Raw genomic sequence first — 19,249 nt, forward strand, 5'->3', positions numbered from 1 at the left:
GAACAATGATTTTCTCATTGGAAGGCAATGTGTGTTCTTGCACTTTGTAGAAAGAGACTTTGTTATTAATGCCATAACAAAATCTTCATCAATGGGGGTAATGAACAATGACTTGATATACCTACTACATCTGCACAGTGGTCAGACAAGCTATACGTCTTTTAAAAGAAATAAAACACATGAGCTATTTTGAATTTTAATTGAGAAATGAAATGCTTTATCTAGAAATAATAAATATTAAAGCTACTTATAAATATATGTGTATGTGAGTATACATAGATAGACAGCTATACATATATATTGTGTGTGTATATATATATATATATATATATATATATATTCACACTTTAAGAAAGCAGTTTTTCTCTTCTCTGTACTTTTAAATCCTTGGCTCTGATGTTCTGCTCCTCTGACCTTGATCTAATCATGAATATCTATGCCATTTAATTATAATAAAAAAAGCCTACATTGCACTCTAGATGGTAGATGCACGTTTTTCCCTCTTTGGTCACCTGCCAGTTCTCAAAATTATAGTAGTGGGAAGAAATGCAAATGAAGGCAGAGCTTGACAGCTAAACATAATGGAATGTATGGTCCACATTTGAAAAGTTACCTTAAAATAAAAGGTAGTATATATAAAATCACTTCTTTAAGGTCACCTATGGCTTTGAATTACAGCTTTGAAGAATTTTCAATTTAGTCATTATATAGAAAGAAGCCAAAATAAGGATTATATACTTTGCTCAAGGGAAGATAGAATTTACTTCATCATAGATGTGTGATCTTATAAATTAGTAGTAGTGAGACCCCTAAAAGAGTCATATTCATTAAATAAAGCATTGTAAACACAAATGAATCCTTTCACCTCAATTTCACATTACTAACACACTTAAAATATTTGTTTATTTAATTCAATTCAATATAACTTTGATAAAAGCTCCTTATTTCAAGGCATTATTTTAGGTGCCAGAAATGCCAAAATGAAATCAAACAGTCCTTGCCCCATAAGGAGTTTTCAATTTATTAGAGGGTTACACTGTTAATATTATATTTATAATTCCCTGTATTTGTACACATATTTAAATATACAAATATGTATATGTCTATACATATATGTATGATATCTGTAAATGTCTCTCCATATATATATTATATATGTGTTTGTATTTATACAGTGTTTAAATTTTACAAAAGATTTAGTGTAATTTTATGCTTTAAAAGACACCCTGAATGTTGGAAATGAAGGAAATGGAGAGATAATAAAGATGATTTTAGAAATATTTGAAGAACAAACTAATGGGTGAGGGGATCAGGGGAAGCTTAATGAAAGTGTTTCCAACTGAGCTGAGCCTTGAAAAAGTTTTTGAAAGGCAGAAATGAGAAGAAAATTCCAGACATGAGAAGCAGCTTTAGTGACTATGTTGAGGGCATCATAGAGTCACAGAACCATCAGATTTCAGAGATGAAAAGGAAGTCCACCACTACCACTTAGCCTAACCTACAGCAGAAAAAGAATTCCCACTATAATATACTTGACAAGAAGAGGTCTAATCTTTGCCTGTAAAGCTCCAATGTAAAAGAACTTCTACTTTTGAAGTTTGCCCATTCAACTTTTGAATAGCTTTGTTTTTAGGATTTTTTTTCCCCTTGATGTCAGGGCTAAATTTACCTCTTTTCAACTTCTACCCTTTATTTGAAATTCTGCCTCCTGGAGACAAACCCATCAAGCCTAATCTATATCCTATGTAACAGTCCCTTAAATACATAGATATAGCTATCAAATTATCCTTATGTCTTTCTTTTGACTGATCTTCATATAGCATGGATAGGAAGCTTGACACACAGTCAACAACTAATAAATGCTTATTGATTGATTGATTGAATGATTCAGTATAGCCACCCACAAAAGCCACCTCCAAGATTATCCTTAGAATATAAAGTAACAGCCATTTCACATGGGGAATCCCAGTCTCAGAGTGAGTGCAATATGGGGACGTGAAACTGGAGGGGTGCTACATAAAAAGTAACAATATTTGACGTTATCTAGCTCTTTGGTGCTTTCCTTATTCCCCACAATCTCAATATTTCAAGCACTTCTGTTAATGGCTCAGTTCTTTCAAATATTATACATATACATATATATGTATATATATATAATTCATTTAAGTCAGTTAAAATAAATAAATCAAGGGCAAACAAGCACTCTATGTTCTTACTTATTTTGAGTATTAACACTCTACTAGCTATCTTTGTTTTGTTCTTTTCACTTTGATTGTCATTATCCCTGAGAGACAAAACAGCAAAAAAGTAAATAAAGAAACAAACAGCTCTGCATTCAGTATGATGTTAGTTATCATCCCATCCATTCTGAGCAATCATCTTACCTCTTTTTTTGACTCTACTCTTTCCCTTAATATAATAAGAACATATTTTTGTTGTTTTGAATTTTCTTTACCATCCTTAGTTTTAGCACTGCTGGTGTCCCACTTTTGTATTCATCATGTTACTTTCTTTTACATCAGAGTCTGAATAGAGTTCTCTCTCTTCACACATCAGCTTTCATTTTTCCTCCTTGTTGAAATGACTTCTGTTTCTTTAAAAATTTGTTCTTGAGAGTTTCTTATCTCTCCATTGTTGAGATCACCTATCATATATTGAATCCATGATATTCTACTTTTCCTTGAACTGGGTCTTGTGAAATCTGCTCCTAAAATCTAGGATCTACTTTTCTCCTCTATCTCATAACCTAATAGAGAACAATCACATCCCTCATAGTTTCCTCTCATCAGTAGTTAGTTCCTTTCTTTGTGAAAATCAGATCCAGACTAAAATTTTGCTTGCTAATTCCTTTACAGTTTGAATAATCAAATTATTATGAAAACAAGTAAAGTGTATGTTTGCTACTTTGCTTTTGAATCATACAGATAGATATTCAGAGAGAGAAAGAGAGAGAGAGAGACAAAGAGATCTACTGCCAATGCATGAGTGTGAATAACTGAAATCCCCAATTAATACTACATAATGCTTTTCATTTATTTCCTTTTTCCATCTGGTGCTCTCATGTCAAAATTGCTACCTTGTCTCTCCATTCTGGCTTTTCTGCTTCTTTTTCTTTCTTTTTTTTTAGGTATGTTTCCCCCCCCCCCCCATTAGAATGTAACCTTCTTGAGGGCAGGACCTATCTTTTCTTCTGCTTGTATTTATAGTCCCAGTTCATAGCACAGTGACTGGTAAACAATAAGTGCTAATAAATATTCATTGGTTGAATTGACTTGTTTAAAACCCTTTTTTTTCAAGAATCAATTTATTTGAGTTCCTCATTCTTTTACTCACTTTCCTAAATCAATAAAATCCTCTCCATAACAAGACATATATATGAAGTATTTATCTAGGTGTTGGAAGATAGGAAAACTAAATAAAAAAATATGTTTGCCCTCATGGGGCATGCATTTTATTTGATAGATATGTGCAGACACATGTAAATGTTAATAGATAATATATATATGCATGAATGTATTAAAAGCATACATACATAAAATGTATACATATGTACACACGCATATATATGAAAATGGATATAACAGTTAACAAGGAATTGAGAAAGGATTCCTATAGGAAGTAGGCAGACTATGAGCTTAACCTAGAAGAAAGCTATGGTTTTTAAAGAGATAAAAGTGAGACAATAGAAAATTCTTGGAATGGGGGACAGCTAATGGAGACATGGAGAAGAGAAGTAGAATGCTGAACATGGGGGATGAGAAAAAGGTGATGTGGGTTGGAACAGAGCATTTGTAGAAAGGGTAAAATGTTCAAAAAACTTGCAAAAGTAGCTTTGAGTCTCATTGTCAAGAGCTTTAAATGTCAAGCTGAAAAGTTTGCATTTTATTCTAGAGCCAACAGGAAAGAATTAAAGGTTTTCAAGCCAGGGAGTAGTATGATTAGATCCACCCTTTAGGAAGATCATTTTGGTGGCCAGGAAGAGGATGGTAAGAGAGAATGGAAAAAAAAAATAACACAATAAAATGAAGAAGTTGATGCAACATTATAAGCAAGAGGTGATAAAGGTCTAAAATAATGACTGTGACTATAAGAAGAGATGTTTTGGGAAGTATAATCAACATATCTTAGTACCTGGTTTGATAAAATGATTAGGAAATGGGTGAAATCAATAAAGATGCTAAAGCTGGAAGCCATACTAAGTAAAAAAATGATGGCACCCTTAACAAATGGAGAAATTGAGAGAAGGGATTAGTTGGGGTGGCATATTAAAGTTAAAATGTCTATTGAACATCCATTTTTAGATTCCCAACAGACAATTGATTATGTAGGATTGGAGCTCATGAGAGATATTTGACTGGATATATAGATTTAATTATTATCTGCATAGAAATGATAATTAAATCCATGAAAGGATATTTGTAGAGGGTTTGGCTTTGGAGACATTTCTTTCTTTTAGACTGGAGGAAATGATATTGAAAGATGATATTGAGGGGTTCAAAGTTGGGTAATGGGGGAAAACAAATCATAAACTCTCTTTTCTTCTCAAAGTAGGAAGTGAAGTCCTCTCTTGAGAGAGGGAATCAGGAAGGGAGAGAATATAGAAGACTTGAGGAGAGAAGTGGGAATAGAAAAAGGAAATAGTTCAGATTATACAGTTTTGGAGTTTTGTCATGCATGAGAAATGATAGGACAAAGGGGCAATAGATTCACCACAAAGGATGGTTAGATGAAATAGTTGACTAAAAGTCAGAATTTAGAAGGTAGAAAAATGAGGCTGAAGGTCATAGACTGGGAGAGGATGGAGAAGGGTGACATAGGAGCTTGTGGAAAATTAGTACCAGAAACTAAAATAACTAAACTAAACTAAACTAAACTAAACTAAACTAAACTAAAATGACACAAACTTCAAAAGAAGAAAGGACGCTGAGTCATAGCAGCAGACAGTACTTACAAGTATATTGGAGATAAAATTCAACAAAAGTAAACGGAAACACATTCTCTGTGAGCAAGTTAACCTTTTATTAACAGAGTAAGAATCCATCAATAAAAATTGATCAATGGCTCTGCCTCAGTTTTAAGTCCAAAACCCTGAGATGAAGACTTTACTCATTTTTATAAGGTTAGAACAAAGAAAAGAGCAGGGAAGGTGACATCATGGGGCTGAGGACAACATGATTGGTTACAAAACTGGGACAAGGGGAACAATACGTTTAGTTGGAAGTTTGGACATGAGAGCTAGCTAGCTAGCTTCCCTCTTATTATTAAGAAATGCTCATTGTTTGAGTTCAGCCACAAGGTCAAAAGATACTGGACCAGATTTCTTTGGATGGATAACTAGACATATTTGAAGAATAGTTTGGTATTGTAAAGATACTGGTCCAAACTCTCTGGTATCTACTCACATTCATCAACAACTGGAATTCCTTGTGGCAAAAACAGAACTGGGATTTCTGAACTTAATTCATTATAGACCAGTTGATTTTCTGCACTGAGTTCAGAGACAGTGAATCATGACTTGGGGAGTTACAGAACACAAGAGTATGCCTACTCCTCTTTACCCAGTGTGCAGTGGAACATAAGAGAAGATGTAACCAGAATGAGAGAGCATAACTGGCTTCTGTAATTTTTATAAGGTTTTTTTTTGGGGGGGAGGGGCTTCAACAAGTTCTTAAAGATGGAAGGAGTATGATAGGAAGAGATCTGAAAACTGAAATATAGCTTGTTAACAATGGAAGGAGGCTTCCAGAAAATAGTGGAAGGAAAGTGAAAAACAGGTTAGGAACTCTGGAGAGACAGACTTGAAGTGAATGAGGATGAAAAAATGAGGTATTGGTAGTAGATAAATGAAGTTAGTTAGCATCAGGGTAAATTTCATAGGGATTAAGACAAAAGAAGATGGGATTTTGTTATCCATAGAAAGATGATGTAGAATATTTGATGTGGAATTCCTACCCTTAAGGGTTGTGTAATCATAAAGGGTGTCATTGTTAGATATTTTTCAAATACAGGGATGAAGGAAAATTTCATCAGTTACCTGGTCTCTAAATATAATAGATTTAATTTTTTAGAATCTGAGTAAAATTTATATTCGCTAATGACTTAAAAATAATCTCAAGATTGTAAGGAATGATACCTAGTTGGAAAATTTTCTCAATATGGAAACAAGCTTTAGGTTCTACTCTTAAATGATATTCTTATTTATGAAGTTTGGTTTCTAAGGGTTTTGTACTAGATAAGATCTGGGTGCAACCACAGTTGCTTCTCCTTTGTCCCATTATAGTAAGAGATTTTAGTGTTGCAGTGAGTCAGGTCTGTGTAAGCACCTTCTCTATAGCACCTTTGGGCAGCCCTTATTCTTCAGGACATTTTCTGATCCTAAAGATGGTTTTTATTCTCCGTAGAACAGGAAGTTGCTTTTATGCACCAGCTTGTATTTGCTTTCCTAGACCTTAGAGTTGATTTCCTGAACTTTTCAGTGGTATTTCTAGAATTAAGATGTCAATAGCACATGCTCTTGGCTCTGCCTGCACTGTGAGGATATATTACACAAGACCATCTCAAGATTGAGCAGATTTATTGGCATCCTCGTCTGGCCAACACATGCTTTGCTGTGATGCATTTTATGATATATACTGCTTCCTTTTCTCAGCTGAAACTCTCATAGTTTAAGTTAATAACAGCAAAATTTGTTAATTTATGCATCTATCTAGTTGGATGAAATCAGGGAAGCAGTTTACTTTTATAAATTAGGAGAGGGATTATTGTATATGTCTGCTATGGATCTAACGAGGTCAGCATAAGAGTTCACAGCACATGGTAAGGAAATTTCAGCATTGATAGAGTGGGAGTTTCAGAGAACATAGTAGAGGGAAAGTTTCAGAGAACATTGTAGAGGAGTGTTAAGATTGGGTAATGCTGAGAATTAGTTGTATACAAGTGAGATTTTGAGAAGATATTCCAGGACAAAATTTGATGTTGATTCAATTACAGAGAATAGGGCAAAGAGGATATGTGTTGGCCAGGCATTGAAAAGGGAAAATATAAGCTAATCAAAATATTTAATAACTCATAAATGTAGGTAGAGAGGTTGATGACAAGAATTATTTCTTGTCATCTTGTCAGCAGCTAGACATTTTAGTAGATAGAGAGCCAGACCTGGAGATGATATTGGCTTCACATCTGACCTCAGACATTTCCTAGCTATGTGACCCTGGGCAAGTCACTTGGTCCCAATTGCATAGTATTTACTACTCTTCTGCCTTGGAATCAATAGTCACCATTGATTCCAAGATATAAGGTAAGGATTTAAAAAAGAAAAAAAAAGAAAGAAAGAAAGAAAGAAAGAAAGGAAGGAAGGAAGAAAGAAAGGAAGAAAGAAAGAAAGGAAAAAAAATAAGGAAAGGAATTGTTGGGAAGATTATTTGGTGAAGGAAACTACTGATCTTGGGTATTATATGTTGATGACAACCATTTTGCACTTCCATTGCTCTCCATCCCAACTCTTATGAGAGACTGATGATCTTGCTCCACTAGGAGAGATAGTTTAACCTTTCTAAGAAGTGTAACTTCTTTTATTTTGATGATAATCATATTTAAGAGAGAAACAATATTAATAAAACAAACAAATGGTTGAGTCCTAAGGATTTGTTTATAAAAATAAGGAGTATTATGATGGCAATTCAGGAAGAGGTCATTTTTTAAAAACTTTTACATCCCATCTTGGAATCAGTACTGTGTATTGGTTTTAAGACAGAAAAACTGTAAGGGCTAGGCAATGGGAGTTAAGTGACTTGCCCAGGGTCACACGGCTAGGAAGAGGCCAGATTTGAACCTTGGACCTCCCATCTATAGGTCTGGCTCTTTGTCCACAGAGCTACCTAGCTGCCCCTTGGAATTGGTCATTTTTAAGGAGCCTAGAAATATTGATTTATATAGAAGTAGCAAATAAGTGGGAGAAACAATATAACAATTTCAGACTTCAAAAATTTCATTCCTACTGATTACCTTGTAAGAGATCATCTTTAGGCAAGATTATATTTCAGAAACTCACTTAACTTTGTTGTTGTTGAGTCATTTCAGTCATGTACAATTCTTTGTGCCCCAATTTGAGGTTTTCTTGGTGAAGATACTGGAATTGTTTGCAATTTCCTTCTCCAACTCATTTTGCACATGAGAAAACTGAAGCAAATTGCATTAAGTGACAACTCACAGAGCTAATCTGAGGTCAGATTTGAACCCAGGAAGATGAGCTTTCCTGATTACAGTTCTAGCACTCTGTTCACTGTACCACCTAGCTGCCCCTTTCATAAACAAATGAATGAAAAATCCTTGTACTAGAGGCAAAGATTTTGAAATAGCCATGGGAATAGAAATAAATTGTAGTAGAACTTGAGCATTATCAGAGACTGAATTGTCACCAGACCAGAGCATCAATATGTATAAGTTTAAAAACATTTTTAATCAGTGTCCATATCAAATACTCATACCTTTTCAAGCCATATGAAGTTAAAACCTTTCAAAACATAAAAATCTAGCAGAAGAAATCAAAATCATGTGTGAGCTGGATGAAGCACATAACTCAGTGAGTATCAGACTGGTAGTTGGGAAGACCTGAGTTCAAAACTTGCCTTAGACATTTACTAGTTTTATGACCTTTGACAAAACACTAAACTTGGGTCAACTTCTGTTTCTTCAACTGTAAAATGGAGTAATGATATCACGTTCACCCACAGTTGTTACGAGAATCAATTGACACTGTACATACATGCATATGTATATTATATATATTTGCAAACCTTAAAGTGCTATATAAATGTTAGTCGTTATGTTTTTACTAGAATTATCCTATTGTTTTTAGTGAGCATACTGCAGGAAGATGAGCTAATGTCCCAGTGCTTCTTTTTCACTTTATTTAGAAAAGGTAGTTATTTCATCCACTTGCATAACAGCTTGTAGAATATTAAAAAGTATGAATGGGGCAGGTAGGTACCACAGTGGGTAGAGTGCCAGACCTGGAGTCAGGCAGACCTGGCGTCAAATTTAGCCTCAGACATTTGTTAACTATGTGACTCCAAGAAAGTCACTTATCCCCAAATGCCTAGCCCTTACTGCTCTTCTGCCTTAGAATGGATTTTGATTCTAAGACAGAAGATAAGGGTTTAAAAAAAGGTAATAATATCAGGTTAGAAACTTAACCTAAGGGCATTTTATCTGAACTTCATCAAAATAAAAAAATGAGAATGTTAACAAGAGTAGTTTATATTTTATAGGATTGTGTAGATTTCAAGATGCTTTCCTCATGATAACCTGTGGTGGGGGGTTTAAAGAATTAATGCCCCCATTTTACAAATTAAGGAAGTGAGACTTGGAGAGACGTAAAGTGGCTTCCCCACTATATCAACTCATAATAAGTATCAGAGTTCAGATTTAAATATAGATTTTTTATTTGAAATTTTCTTGTCCATATGTCTTACTTCTAGTAAAAGAAATCCTTTGGTTTCCATCAACATACTAATATAGCTATACTCTCCAAAAAAAAAAATTCCTTTTCAGTAGGAATATTCTTTAAATATGTGACCCAGGCTAAAATGAAACAAAATTGAAAAGCTACTCAGTAAATTCAAATCTACCCAGGTAATTCAGTCTTTCACCTTCAAATAAGCTTTTGATAGTTATATCCGTTCTTTCCCTCTGCTTTTTTTTGTTGCAAAATGAATTAAAATGATATATCAGAATATATTATTAAACTTATTTTTCCCCCTTTATCATTCATTGCCAATCTGAGATCATTTGTTCACTCTCTTCCTTCCACCCATTTTTTTTCCCTATTACTATTAATGCCTCGGGATTATGTAAAAAAGAAAATTCAAAATCATTTCAAGGATTTGAATGTTTCCCTATAAATAACTCTAAAACTGCAAAATATTTCTTTCCCTAATTCTCTTTGGGGATCCAAGAGCGCTGCAAGTGGTCATTCAATTCTGCTACAGAGTGACTAGCATAAGTTGTTAATTATTAAGAGAGTCTGCTATTGAAAACATTGTGCTTTTGCAAATATAAATTAGAAAACATCATTTGCTTCTTGAGGTCTATTACTCCACTTATACATCACTACAGATTTTACAGTTTTTTTGGGCATAGATTATCAAGTAATTTGGGTGATTTGTATCAAAAACCAAGTGTTAGAATGTTAAATTGCATATAGGTATAAAACTCAAACATCTAATATGATAAAAGGTTTTTTAAAAAAAACCCTAAAATATTTCTAATTTAAATACACAAATGTAAAAAAAATCAAGTATGTTTGTTTAGGTTTACTTGATGGAAATTTCTGTAAATTTTATTTTCTATTACAAAGTACATCATTGTACATTAAAACAAGGGACTTCTTAGGCTTTTGTTACTGTAATTAGAATAAACATCTACAGAATGTTAAAAAAAGAAAACATTGTGGATTGCTAAGAATTTTTTTTTAGCTTATTGTCAGTATTTCTCCACTAAAATCCTACTCTGAAGCCTTTTTATAATGTAGAAATCTCCCCCAAATTCTTAGAGTGCAAGCTCTGATTAGCTCAGCAATAGTTTGTGACTATTGTTAATGGTGAATTTTAGAAGGATTCATCACCAGAAGGTTAGTCAGCAAATGATGCATATATTTTTGAACAATATTTCATAAATTGAAGGTCATTTAAAATGTCAAAATACCAAATAATTAGGAATCAGACCTGAATGCTGATTCATATTCTTCCATCTGTTGTTAAGTCTCATCGGTCTGTTGGTGACTCCATGGACAATATTGTCCTTGGGGTTTTCTTGGCAAAGATACTGGAGTGGCTTGTCATTCTCTTTGCTCCTTTAAGCTTCTGGTATTCCTAGACTGTCTCCAATCACATATTTAACTAGATCGAACCCTCTTTCACTTATGAGATCAGACCATATTGGGTATGTGGTATGGCTGTAGAGGAATTACTAACCCATTGTATGATGCTGGAAAGGTACTCAAAATGGTTTCCAATATGCTTACCTCATAGGACAACTTTCTAAAGCCTGGTAATATATCATAGAAGGCTTTTACCTTTAAAATCATGACAGAAATTTAAAGCATTAACATTTTATTTAGGTAATAGATGTTGTATATGTTCTCTAAGCACAAACCTCAGTAATTTAGCAGTCCAATTCAATTCTATAAACATTTATGAAGCACTTACTGGGTGCCAGGTACAAAGAAGAAATAAAAATAACACTCTGTTTTTAAGGAGCTTATCACCTTACGAGGGAAGACAGTACACAAAAAGGGCATATTCTGGGGTCTTGAAACCAAGAAGATCAGTTGATGGAAAATGAAGAATCTCTGAGAAAGTTCCGAGGTGTCTATAAAGGAAAGCTTTGGAAGGGAGTCTATTGTTCCACCCTTCAGCCCTCCATTCAGTAGAAACTTGCCAACAGATTGGCTGCACAGTGATGAATTTTTTGCCTACAGTATTTTTGAAGAGCAAAGGGATTGTGATCTGTCTCAGAGGAGGGAAATTCTCCAAGGAGGGAGCTCAAAGTAGACCCTTCATCCTTTTCCACTTGGCTATGGGACTTCATCATACCCCTTAGCCAGATACCCTCCTTCTCATTCTTTGTTCTATTCTCTGCTTTTCAGTTTTTATATATTGTCTTCCCCCCTTAAACTTGAAGGCAGGGATTGCCTTTTGCCTTTGTATCTGCAGCACTTAGCACAGTGCCTGGCACGTAGTAGTTGCTTAATAAATATTTACTAAGTGACTGACAGGGAGTATTATTACTAGGTGTAATGATTAAAACATTAAAATAGACAAAGAGTAAATTAGAAATTCAAAGAGTAAAGAGTTCAAAGAGAAAAGTATGGAGACATAAGTAAGGATAGTATACTTAGAGATAGAGAGTACTTAGCTGTCCTTGAAGGATTTAAGATATTTATTAAGTATTTTATATACAGAAGAAATTGACAGATGTGATTGCTGAGTTACTGTCAAAGATACTTCAAAGATAGTAGAGGAAAGGAGAGGTAGTTCAACAATGGGAAGAAAGCAAATTGTGTTCTTTTCAAAAAGAAAAGAATAATGAAATCTGCACTATATATATTATATATACATATATGTCAATGAGCTTGACATAGATGAATTCAAGAATGTATTATGAAAGTAGGATTAGTAGTAGTATTAAAAGTATGATTAGTAACCTCTTGAAAAAGGGTCACAATGAGCCAGCATGACTTCAAAACTAGTCATTCTACATTAATCTTATTTCTTTTTTGACAGTTATTAAACCAGTAGAAAACAGAAATGCTAGAGTTTACCTAGGTTTTAGCAATCAGTCTACTAAAGCATTTCATGCTATTTTTGTAGAAAAGACAGAGAAATGTCAGCTAGACAATAGTGCAATTATATGTATTTGGAATTGGTCGAGTGGTTGAACTCAAAGAGTAATCATTAATGGTTTGATGGTACTTTGGCAAGAAGTCTCCAGTGCCTTGCCTCTGGGATAAATGATTAGACCTGTACAGTTTAACATTTTTATCAATGGCTTAGATGAAGACATAATGGCATGCTTATCATATTTGCAGATGACACAAAACTGGGAAGGATAACTAAGAGTAGATAATAGAGTAGGATCAAAAAAAAAGATCTTGACAGTCTAGAATATTGGGCTGAATCTAATAAGATGGAATTTAATAAGGATAAAAGTTCTGTCTCTGACACATAATGATGGTATGATCCCATGCAGGACACTTAACCTTTCATTACCCCAGGCAGTTCTCTAAAGCTATAAGTTGGAGAGCTAGTTCTGATTCACATTTGTAAAAGGATTTTCCTTATGAATTTCATATTCCAATTAAATTGCAGGTTTAGTACCCTGCCCAAGGAAATTGTTGAACTTCAATCAAAAAAAATTGAAAAGTAAAATATTGGCAAAATGTCAGTTGATAAACAGTTAATGAATATCCATTAATCACTTACTCTGGACCAGGCACTATTTGCGTAAAAATGGATCTGGAGATTTTTGAGAACTGTGTGTCTTAATGAGTCTAAGTGTGAAATGACAGGCAACAAATAGTGGATGACACAAGAAGAAAAGAAGAGCTTCCAGGAATAGAAAGACAATAGTTCCTCTGTTCTCTGCAGTGATCAGATCATTTCTGTAGTCTTGTGTCTAGTCTGGGGCACCACATTTTAGGAAGGATATTGATAAGCTGGAAATCATCCCAAGAAGGGCAGCTAAGATGGTAAAGAACTTTGAGCTTTTGCCATAAGGATAGGTTGAAGAATGTGAAGATATTTATACTGGAAAAAAGGGAGGACATAATTGCTATTTCCAAGTATTTAAAGGGTTGAATATGAAAGATGAGTTTAATTTTTTGACCCCAGAGAGCAGAACCAAGACTAATGGGTGAGTGCTGCAATGAGACAACTTTTATGCTTGATGTCAGGAAAACTTCCTAATCATTAGAGCAGTCCAAAAGTGGAGCCTGAGGAAGTGGTGGAATTTCTTTCTTTCATTAGAGATATTCAAGTATTAACCGCATATTCTTTATCATATGTTTAGTGGAAGTTCTTTTACTAGGACTGGTTAAGCTAAGACAAATGCTTAACCCTAAAAATCTTCCAAAGTCAAAAATTTTGAGATTTTGTGAAATGACAAAAGTATAAAAATAATGAAATACTGTTTACAAAGGACATTCACTTACCTTTTTCTGGTTGGTAAATCAGTTCACTGTGTACCATGTGAATAGTAATCAGAGCCATAAGCATAGACATAAATGGAATGAGGAAAACAAAATTTCTGGCCACTGATTGCTGGATATAACATATTCCCAGAAAAGCAATAACTGCATTTAGATTCATCAGCCAATTGTACCTATGGAAATACAGAAAACCTAAACCTTAATGAGCATAGGAATGGTTACAAACAGTCATTATAATGTTTTTGCACAAATTTGATCACAAATGGAAATGATGTAGTCTGAGCATTTAAGCAAATGTCTAAAAGATTGTACAAAAATTAAGTTTACTAAGTGTATGTATGGTCAGAGTTCAAGACTTCAGCAACTGTACTTTTCTTTATCTAGTCAATAAACATAATTCTAGCTTCACAAGAATATATGCAGTTTTAAGGGGATATGTTTTCTCCTTTGGAAATGTTAATTAAGCACATTTTTGGTCCAGAAAGGGGTAAACCTCATGTTTCCTTGATAATTCTTTCACATCTAAGTTTCTACTAGGTGGGATAGAAATTAAAAAAAACAATAGAAAAACAAAAAAGGGGGAAACAGAATTGGAGGTGGTACAGTGGATAGAGTGCTGGGCCTGGTATCAGGAAGATCTGAGTTCAAATCTTGCCCCAGATAGTTAATATCTGTGTGACCTTGGACAAGTCACTTAATCTTAGATTACCCCATTTTCCTCAGCTATAAAATGGGGCATTAATAATACTTACTTCCTAGAGTTATTGTGGGGATCAAATGAAGTAATGAATGTAAAAGACTTGGCACAGTGCCTGGCAAATAGAAAGAGCTATGTAAATATTAGTTATTATTATTACTTTAATTCGAAATGCCCCAGAGTGCCAAAATTAAATAAGAAGTCAACAGGGCATAGGAAGAAATGAGTGACTTTTGAAAGATACCCTCAATTTTTCTTTATGAACTTTATAAATCAGTCTAGCTAGACTTTAAGTATTGTGCATTTTGAGGAAACTTTCCAAGATTCAGGAAACTTTCTTTGTCTTAAATATTTGCCCCCAATTACCTGTTGTGTCATTAAATGAAAACACTAGAATTTCAATGTTTTGAATTAAAACAATCAAATCATAGAATTTTATAGTTGTAAGAGTTTTCATGTGTACATTGCCAGTGTAATAGGTTAGTTTGGGTGTGGCTTGTGGGGAGGTTTGAGCTGGTACCTCTAGTGTCTCCTTTTACCATTCTTCAGCGGAGACTGATTCCTGCCAGGGACAAAGGCAGGAGACTGACCTACTCTCTTCTCTTCAGAAAGGAAATATCAATATACAATTATATCCATCTCTTCCCCAAAATATGGGGAGTTAAGGGGGGAATAATTTTTAGGTTCATTTTTTACTCTGGTCACTATCCTTTTAACAAGGAATGTTTCCAGCTGTATACTCAAAGGACTGAATTTCTCCCCACTGAATACCAGTTAGAGAAAGATCATTACATGTAGTGCATACCAAATAAACTCATTTATCCAAATCTATAGCAAATAGAAATAGAAGAAATTATACTTATTAGAATACACCAGAGTTATTGAGTTCTCCCACTGGAGAGAGAAAGAGAGAGAGAGACAGACAGACAGACAGACAGCGACAGAGACAGAGAGACAGAGACAGAAACAGACAGAGACAGAGAGAGAGACAGAAACAGAGACAGAGACAGAGACAGAGATGGAGAGAGAGAGAGAGAGAGAGAGAGAGATCGAGAGAGAGAGAGAGAGAGAGAGAGAGAGAGAGAGAGAGAGAGAGAGAGAGAGAGAGATCGAGAGAGAGAGAGAGAGAGAGAGAGAGAGAGGAAGAAGAAAACTTTTTCATAACTCTTATGTTGTAAATCTGAGGGACTGTAGTGTTTCCCTCTATATAATAGAGAAGTTAGGAGACTTTGGGGGATGGTTTTTGAGGGAAATAATGATATCTATTTTGAACCTGTTTAGTTTAAAATGTCTTCCAGATATCCAGTTTGAGATATCTGAAAGACCATAGGAGGCACTATATTGGAAGTCAGTAGACTTTGGAGCGGGATAGATAGATTTGAGAATTATCAGAATAGAGGTGTTGACTCAATCCATGGGAGCTGATGGGATCACCAAGACCCAACTCAGATTTCTGAAGGGCATGATCCAGATGAAGATTCAGCAAAGGATACTGAGAAAGAGCAATCAAGAAGAGGGAGGAAAACCAGGAGGAAATCTGAAGAAAAGAGAATATCAAGGAGGAGAGGGTGATAACTGTTTCAAAGGCTGCAGAAAGGTCAAGGAGAATGAAGACAGAGAACAGGCCACTGGATTTGGAAACTAAGAGATTATTGGTAACTTTGGAGAGAACAGTTTTAGTGGAATGACAAGGTCAGAAACCTGATGGTAAAGAAGAGAGTAAGATGAGAGAAAGTGAAGACGTCTATTATATAGACAGTCTTTTCAGAGAATGTAGCTACAAAAAGCAGAAAAAATTTAGGATGATCGAGATTTTTTTCAGAATGGGAGAGACATTGGTACTTTGAACATACATGGAATGAGCCAGAAAATAGGGAGAAATTGAAAATAAAGAGACATCTGGGAAAACAAATCTGATGGAGATGAGAAGGTTGGACAGATGAGGAGTATGGGCTAACCTAAATTCATAGACTGAATCCCTGCACATCTCTCCTCAGGTTCTTTTTAGGGACACACTCTCTCTTTTTATGCTTGTACAGAGAGTCACCATTAAACAATTACATAATCATAGTCCCAGAAATCATAAAGGAGGCATAGCTAGTGAAAAGCAAATAAGTCCTCCCCCTGTTTCAATAAATTATTCATGATTTCCTCTGTCACATAAGAAGCTTTGTTCTGGCATTTCAAAAGTGGGTTAGCAAAAGTCTTCTGTCTACTGTTAAATAATAATTCTAGTATTACCTCTAATCTGATTTTTCAATTTTCTTTTTTTTTAAACCTTTACTTCCCAAATTAAAATCAACATTAAGTATTGGTTCCAAGGCAGAAAAAGCAATAAGGACAGGCAATTGGTGGTAAGTGGCTTGCTTGGGGTCACATAGCTAGGAAGTGTCTGAGTTCACATTTGAACCCAGGACCTCCCACTTCCAGGCTTGGCTTTCTAGCTGCTGAACCACCTGGGTTGCCCCTTAATTTCTTGTTTTTAAAAATTATTTACAAATCTTTCTCTTCAGCTTGATTGCCTTACACAATGTGTCCATTCCTCCCCCTCCTGCCCCTTTCCCTTGGTTATATTGTTCCTATTACCTCAAAATAATGCTCTCTTTACCCTCCTCTGTTTACTCAAATACTACCCATTTCTAAGACCCAAATCAAGCTCCTCCTCAATATTTTTTTTCACTGATTTTATTTGAGTTATCAATGAATACCTACTATGCAAGAGACATTTTTCTAGGTCCCTCTTACACAAAATCTTCCCTGATTGCTCTAGTAAACATCAGCTACCTCCAGAACTTTGAATTTGTTACACATTTTAACACTAATTATATATCATCTTATATTTTTATTTATATTTGTTTCAGTCATATCATCCCTCTAATTAGATTGAATGTAATCTCCTTGATGTCTGGGATCACTTCTCTTTTTTCTTCAGTATCAAGGTCTAACACTGTGATGGATGCTTAGTAAATATTTTATTATTGTCTTTTGATTATTTGATGGGACATTTGAGATATTGTATGGAACTGACCAATAACTGGCAGGAGGAAAACAGAATCTTTTACTGTAATTTTGTTAGCAGAGGAATATTTGACATGTAGACAGTGCAAAGTGGGATTTTTACAAGGTTTCTGGATGAAGACTCTAGCTAGCCCCAGGTCATCCTTTAATGCTCATGTTAGCTGCACATTTGAGTTGTGACTGTAGGAACTAAGAGCATAATTGAAGTGGAAGTCATGCTATATTTCTTTCAAGCTTTTGGAAATAATTTATTTAAAAAGTAAGTATTGCTGAAAAATTTAAATGGACATTTTGTGATTCTTCAATGTAATATATATATTCTTGTAAATTTTAGGCCTTCTAAAGATGATCAGGGAACTTTGCCATTACCCTAGTGCTTTAATATATTTTTAAAAGAACAGCCCACAAAAAAGACAGAACCCACTATTTCTATTAAATGTAATGAGTGAGAAGAATATACAAATATGAAGAAAAGAGTGAGAAGATCACAATCTAATAAACTTCACTATAATCTAAATCAGAAAAGGACAGGTTTGAAACACAGCCATGAATAAACAAAGAATTTGGTGGAGAATTATAGTGAAAAAAAGAGACATGCAAATAGATTTGGAGAAGGAATAATTTCAAATAAAACCATCTTGAAATCATGTGGTTCATTAAGGATGTATTATAAAGGGAGAAAGAAGTATTAGGAAAGAAATCTGTCTGGCTGTGGTGAAAGAAAGAAAAACAAAAGAGTAGGGATAGATTACTTCAATTATATACTACTAGGTTTGATCAGATTATGTCATTATTTGGTTAGTATCTTATTTAAATCTTTTGCATTAATATTCACTTAGGATATGTCTATGGCTTTTTCTTTGTTTTATTCTTTTATAATTTAGTCATTGGAACTTTGCAATTGTCTAGTGAGAAAAGTTGATTAGAAAGTTTTATTTTTAGTTATCGTGACTTATTTTGGAACATTATCTCTTTAAATGTTTGAGAGAATATTCTTATAAATCTGACAGGATCAAGTGTTCTCCCACCCCTTTGGCAATTCATTTAAACTTATTCTATTTCCCTTTCTGAGGTGATAATACATTTGTTTTATTAATTTTGGGTGGGCTTTTTATGGGGCATAATCATTCTTTCCTTTAAATCCTTGGTTTTGCTAATGTGTGTATGAATCATTCTTTTAATTTGTTCTATTGATTATGAATTCACTGTCAATTATTTCCTGTGGTAATTTTATTTTTCTTTCTAGTTTTTATCTCATGCAAACCAAAAGCTCATTAATGTTACTAGTCTTATTTATTGTTTATGCAATTCATTCTTAGCTCAATCTTTGGTGCTTTACTTCTCCCTTTTTTCATTTATTTCTTTTTTCAAGTATTCTCTTTAAATTAAATTTTATTTATTTTCAGATCTATGTTTTCTCCCTCCTTTCCCCCACTCCAATTGAAAAGCCAGAAAAACAAAATTCCTGCTACAAACATGTATAGTCAAAAAATATTCTTACACTGGCCATGTCCAAAAAAAAATGTCAGTCTGTACTTTGAGCCCATCATTTCTCCATCAGAAGGGGGGTAGTGTGTTTTATTTTGAAATCTTGGGTATTGTGGTTGTTAATGGTATTGATTCCTGTCTTTAAAAGTTGTTTGTCTTTACAAAATCTCTACTATTGTATAAATTACTGTCATGGTTCTGCTCATTTAACTCTACATCAGTCCATAGAAGTCTTCCCATGTTCTCTGAAACTGTCATATCTTTTTAATAGCATCATTAAATTCCATCAGGTTTGTATGCCATAACATATTCAGGTATTCCCTAGTTGATGGAACCAA

General features: G+C 34.2%; 1 protein-coding gene across 1 annotated transcript in view; it reads right to left on the bottom strand.

The window, feature by feature from the left end:
• Window positions 1-19,249, bottom strand: part of SLC15A5 (solute carrier family 15 member 5) — a 146,416-nt gene that overhangs the window by 101,264 nt on the left and 25,903 nt on the right. The window contains exon 3 of the mRNA XM_056800650.1: window positions 13,712-13,881. Coding sequence (XP_056656628.1) covers window positions 13,712-13,881 — 170 coding nt within the window. The remainder of the gene's footprint in view (window positions 1-13,711; window positions 13,882-19,249) is intronic.

This window comes from Monodelphis domestica, chromosome 5 (genome assembly GCF_027887165.1).
Source record: "Monodelphis domestica isolate mMonDom1 chromosome 5, mMonDom1.pri, whole genome shotgun sequence".
Taxonomy (NCBI): domain Eukaryota; kingdom Metazoa; phylum Chordata; class Mammalia; order Didelphimorphia; family Didelphidae; genus Monodelphis; species Monodelphis domestica.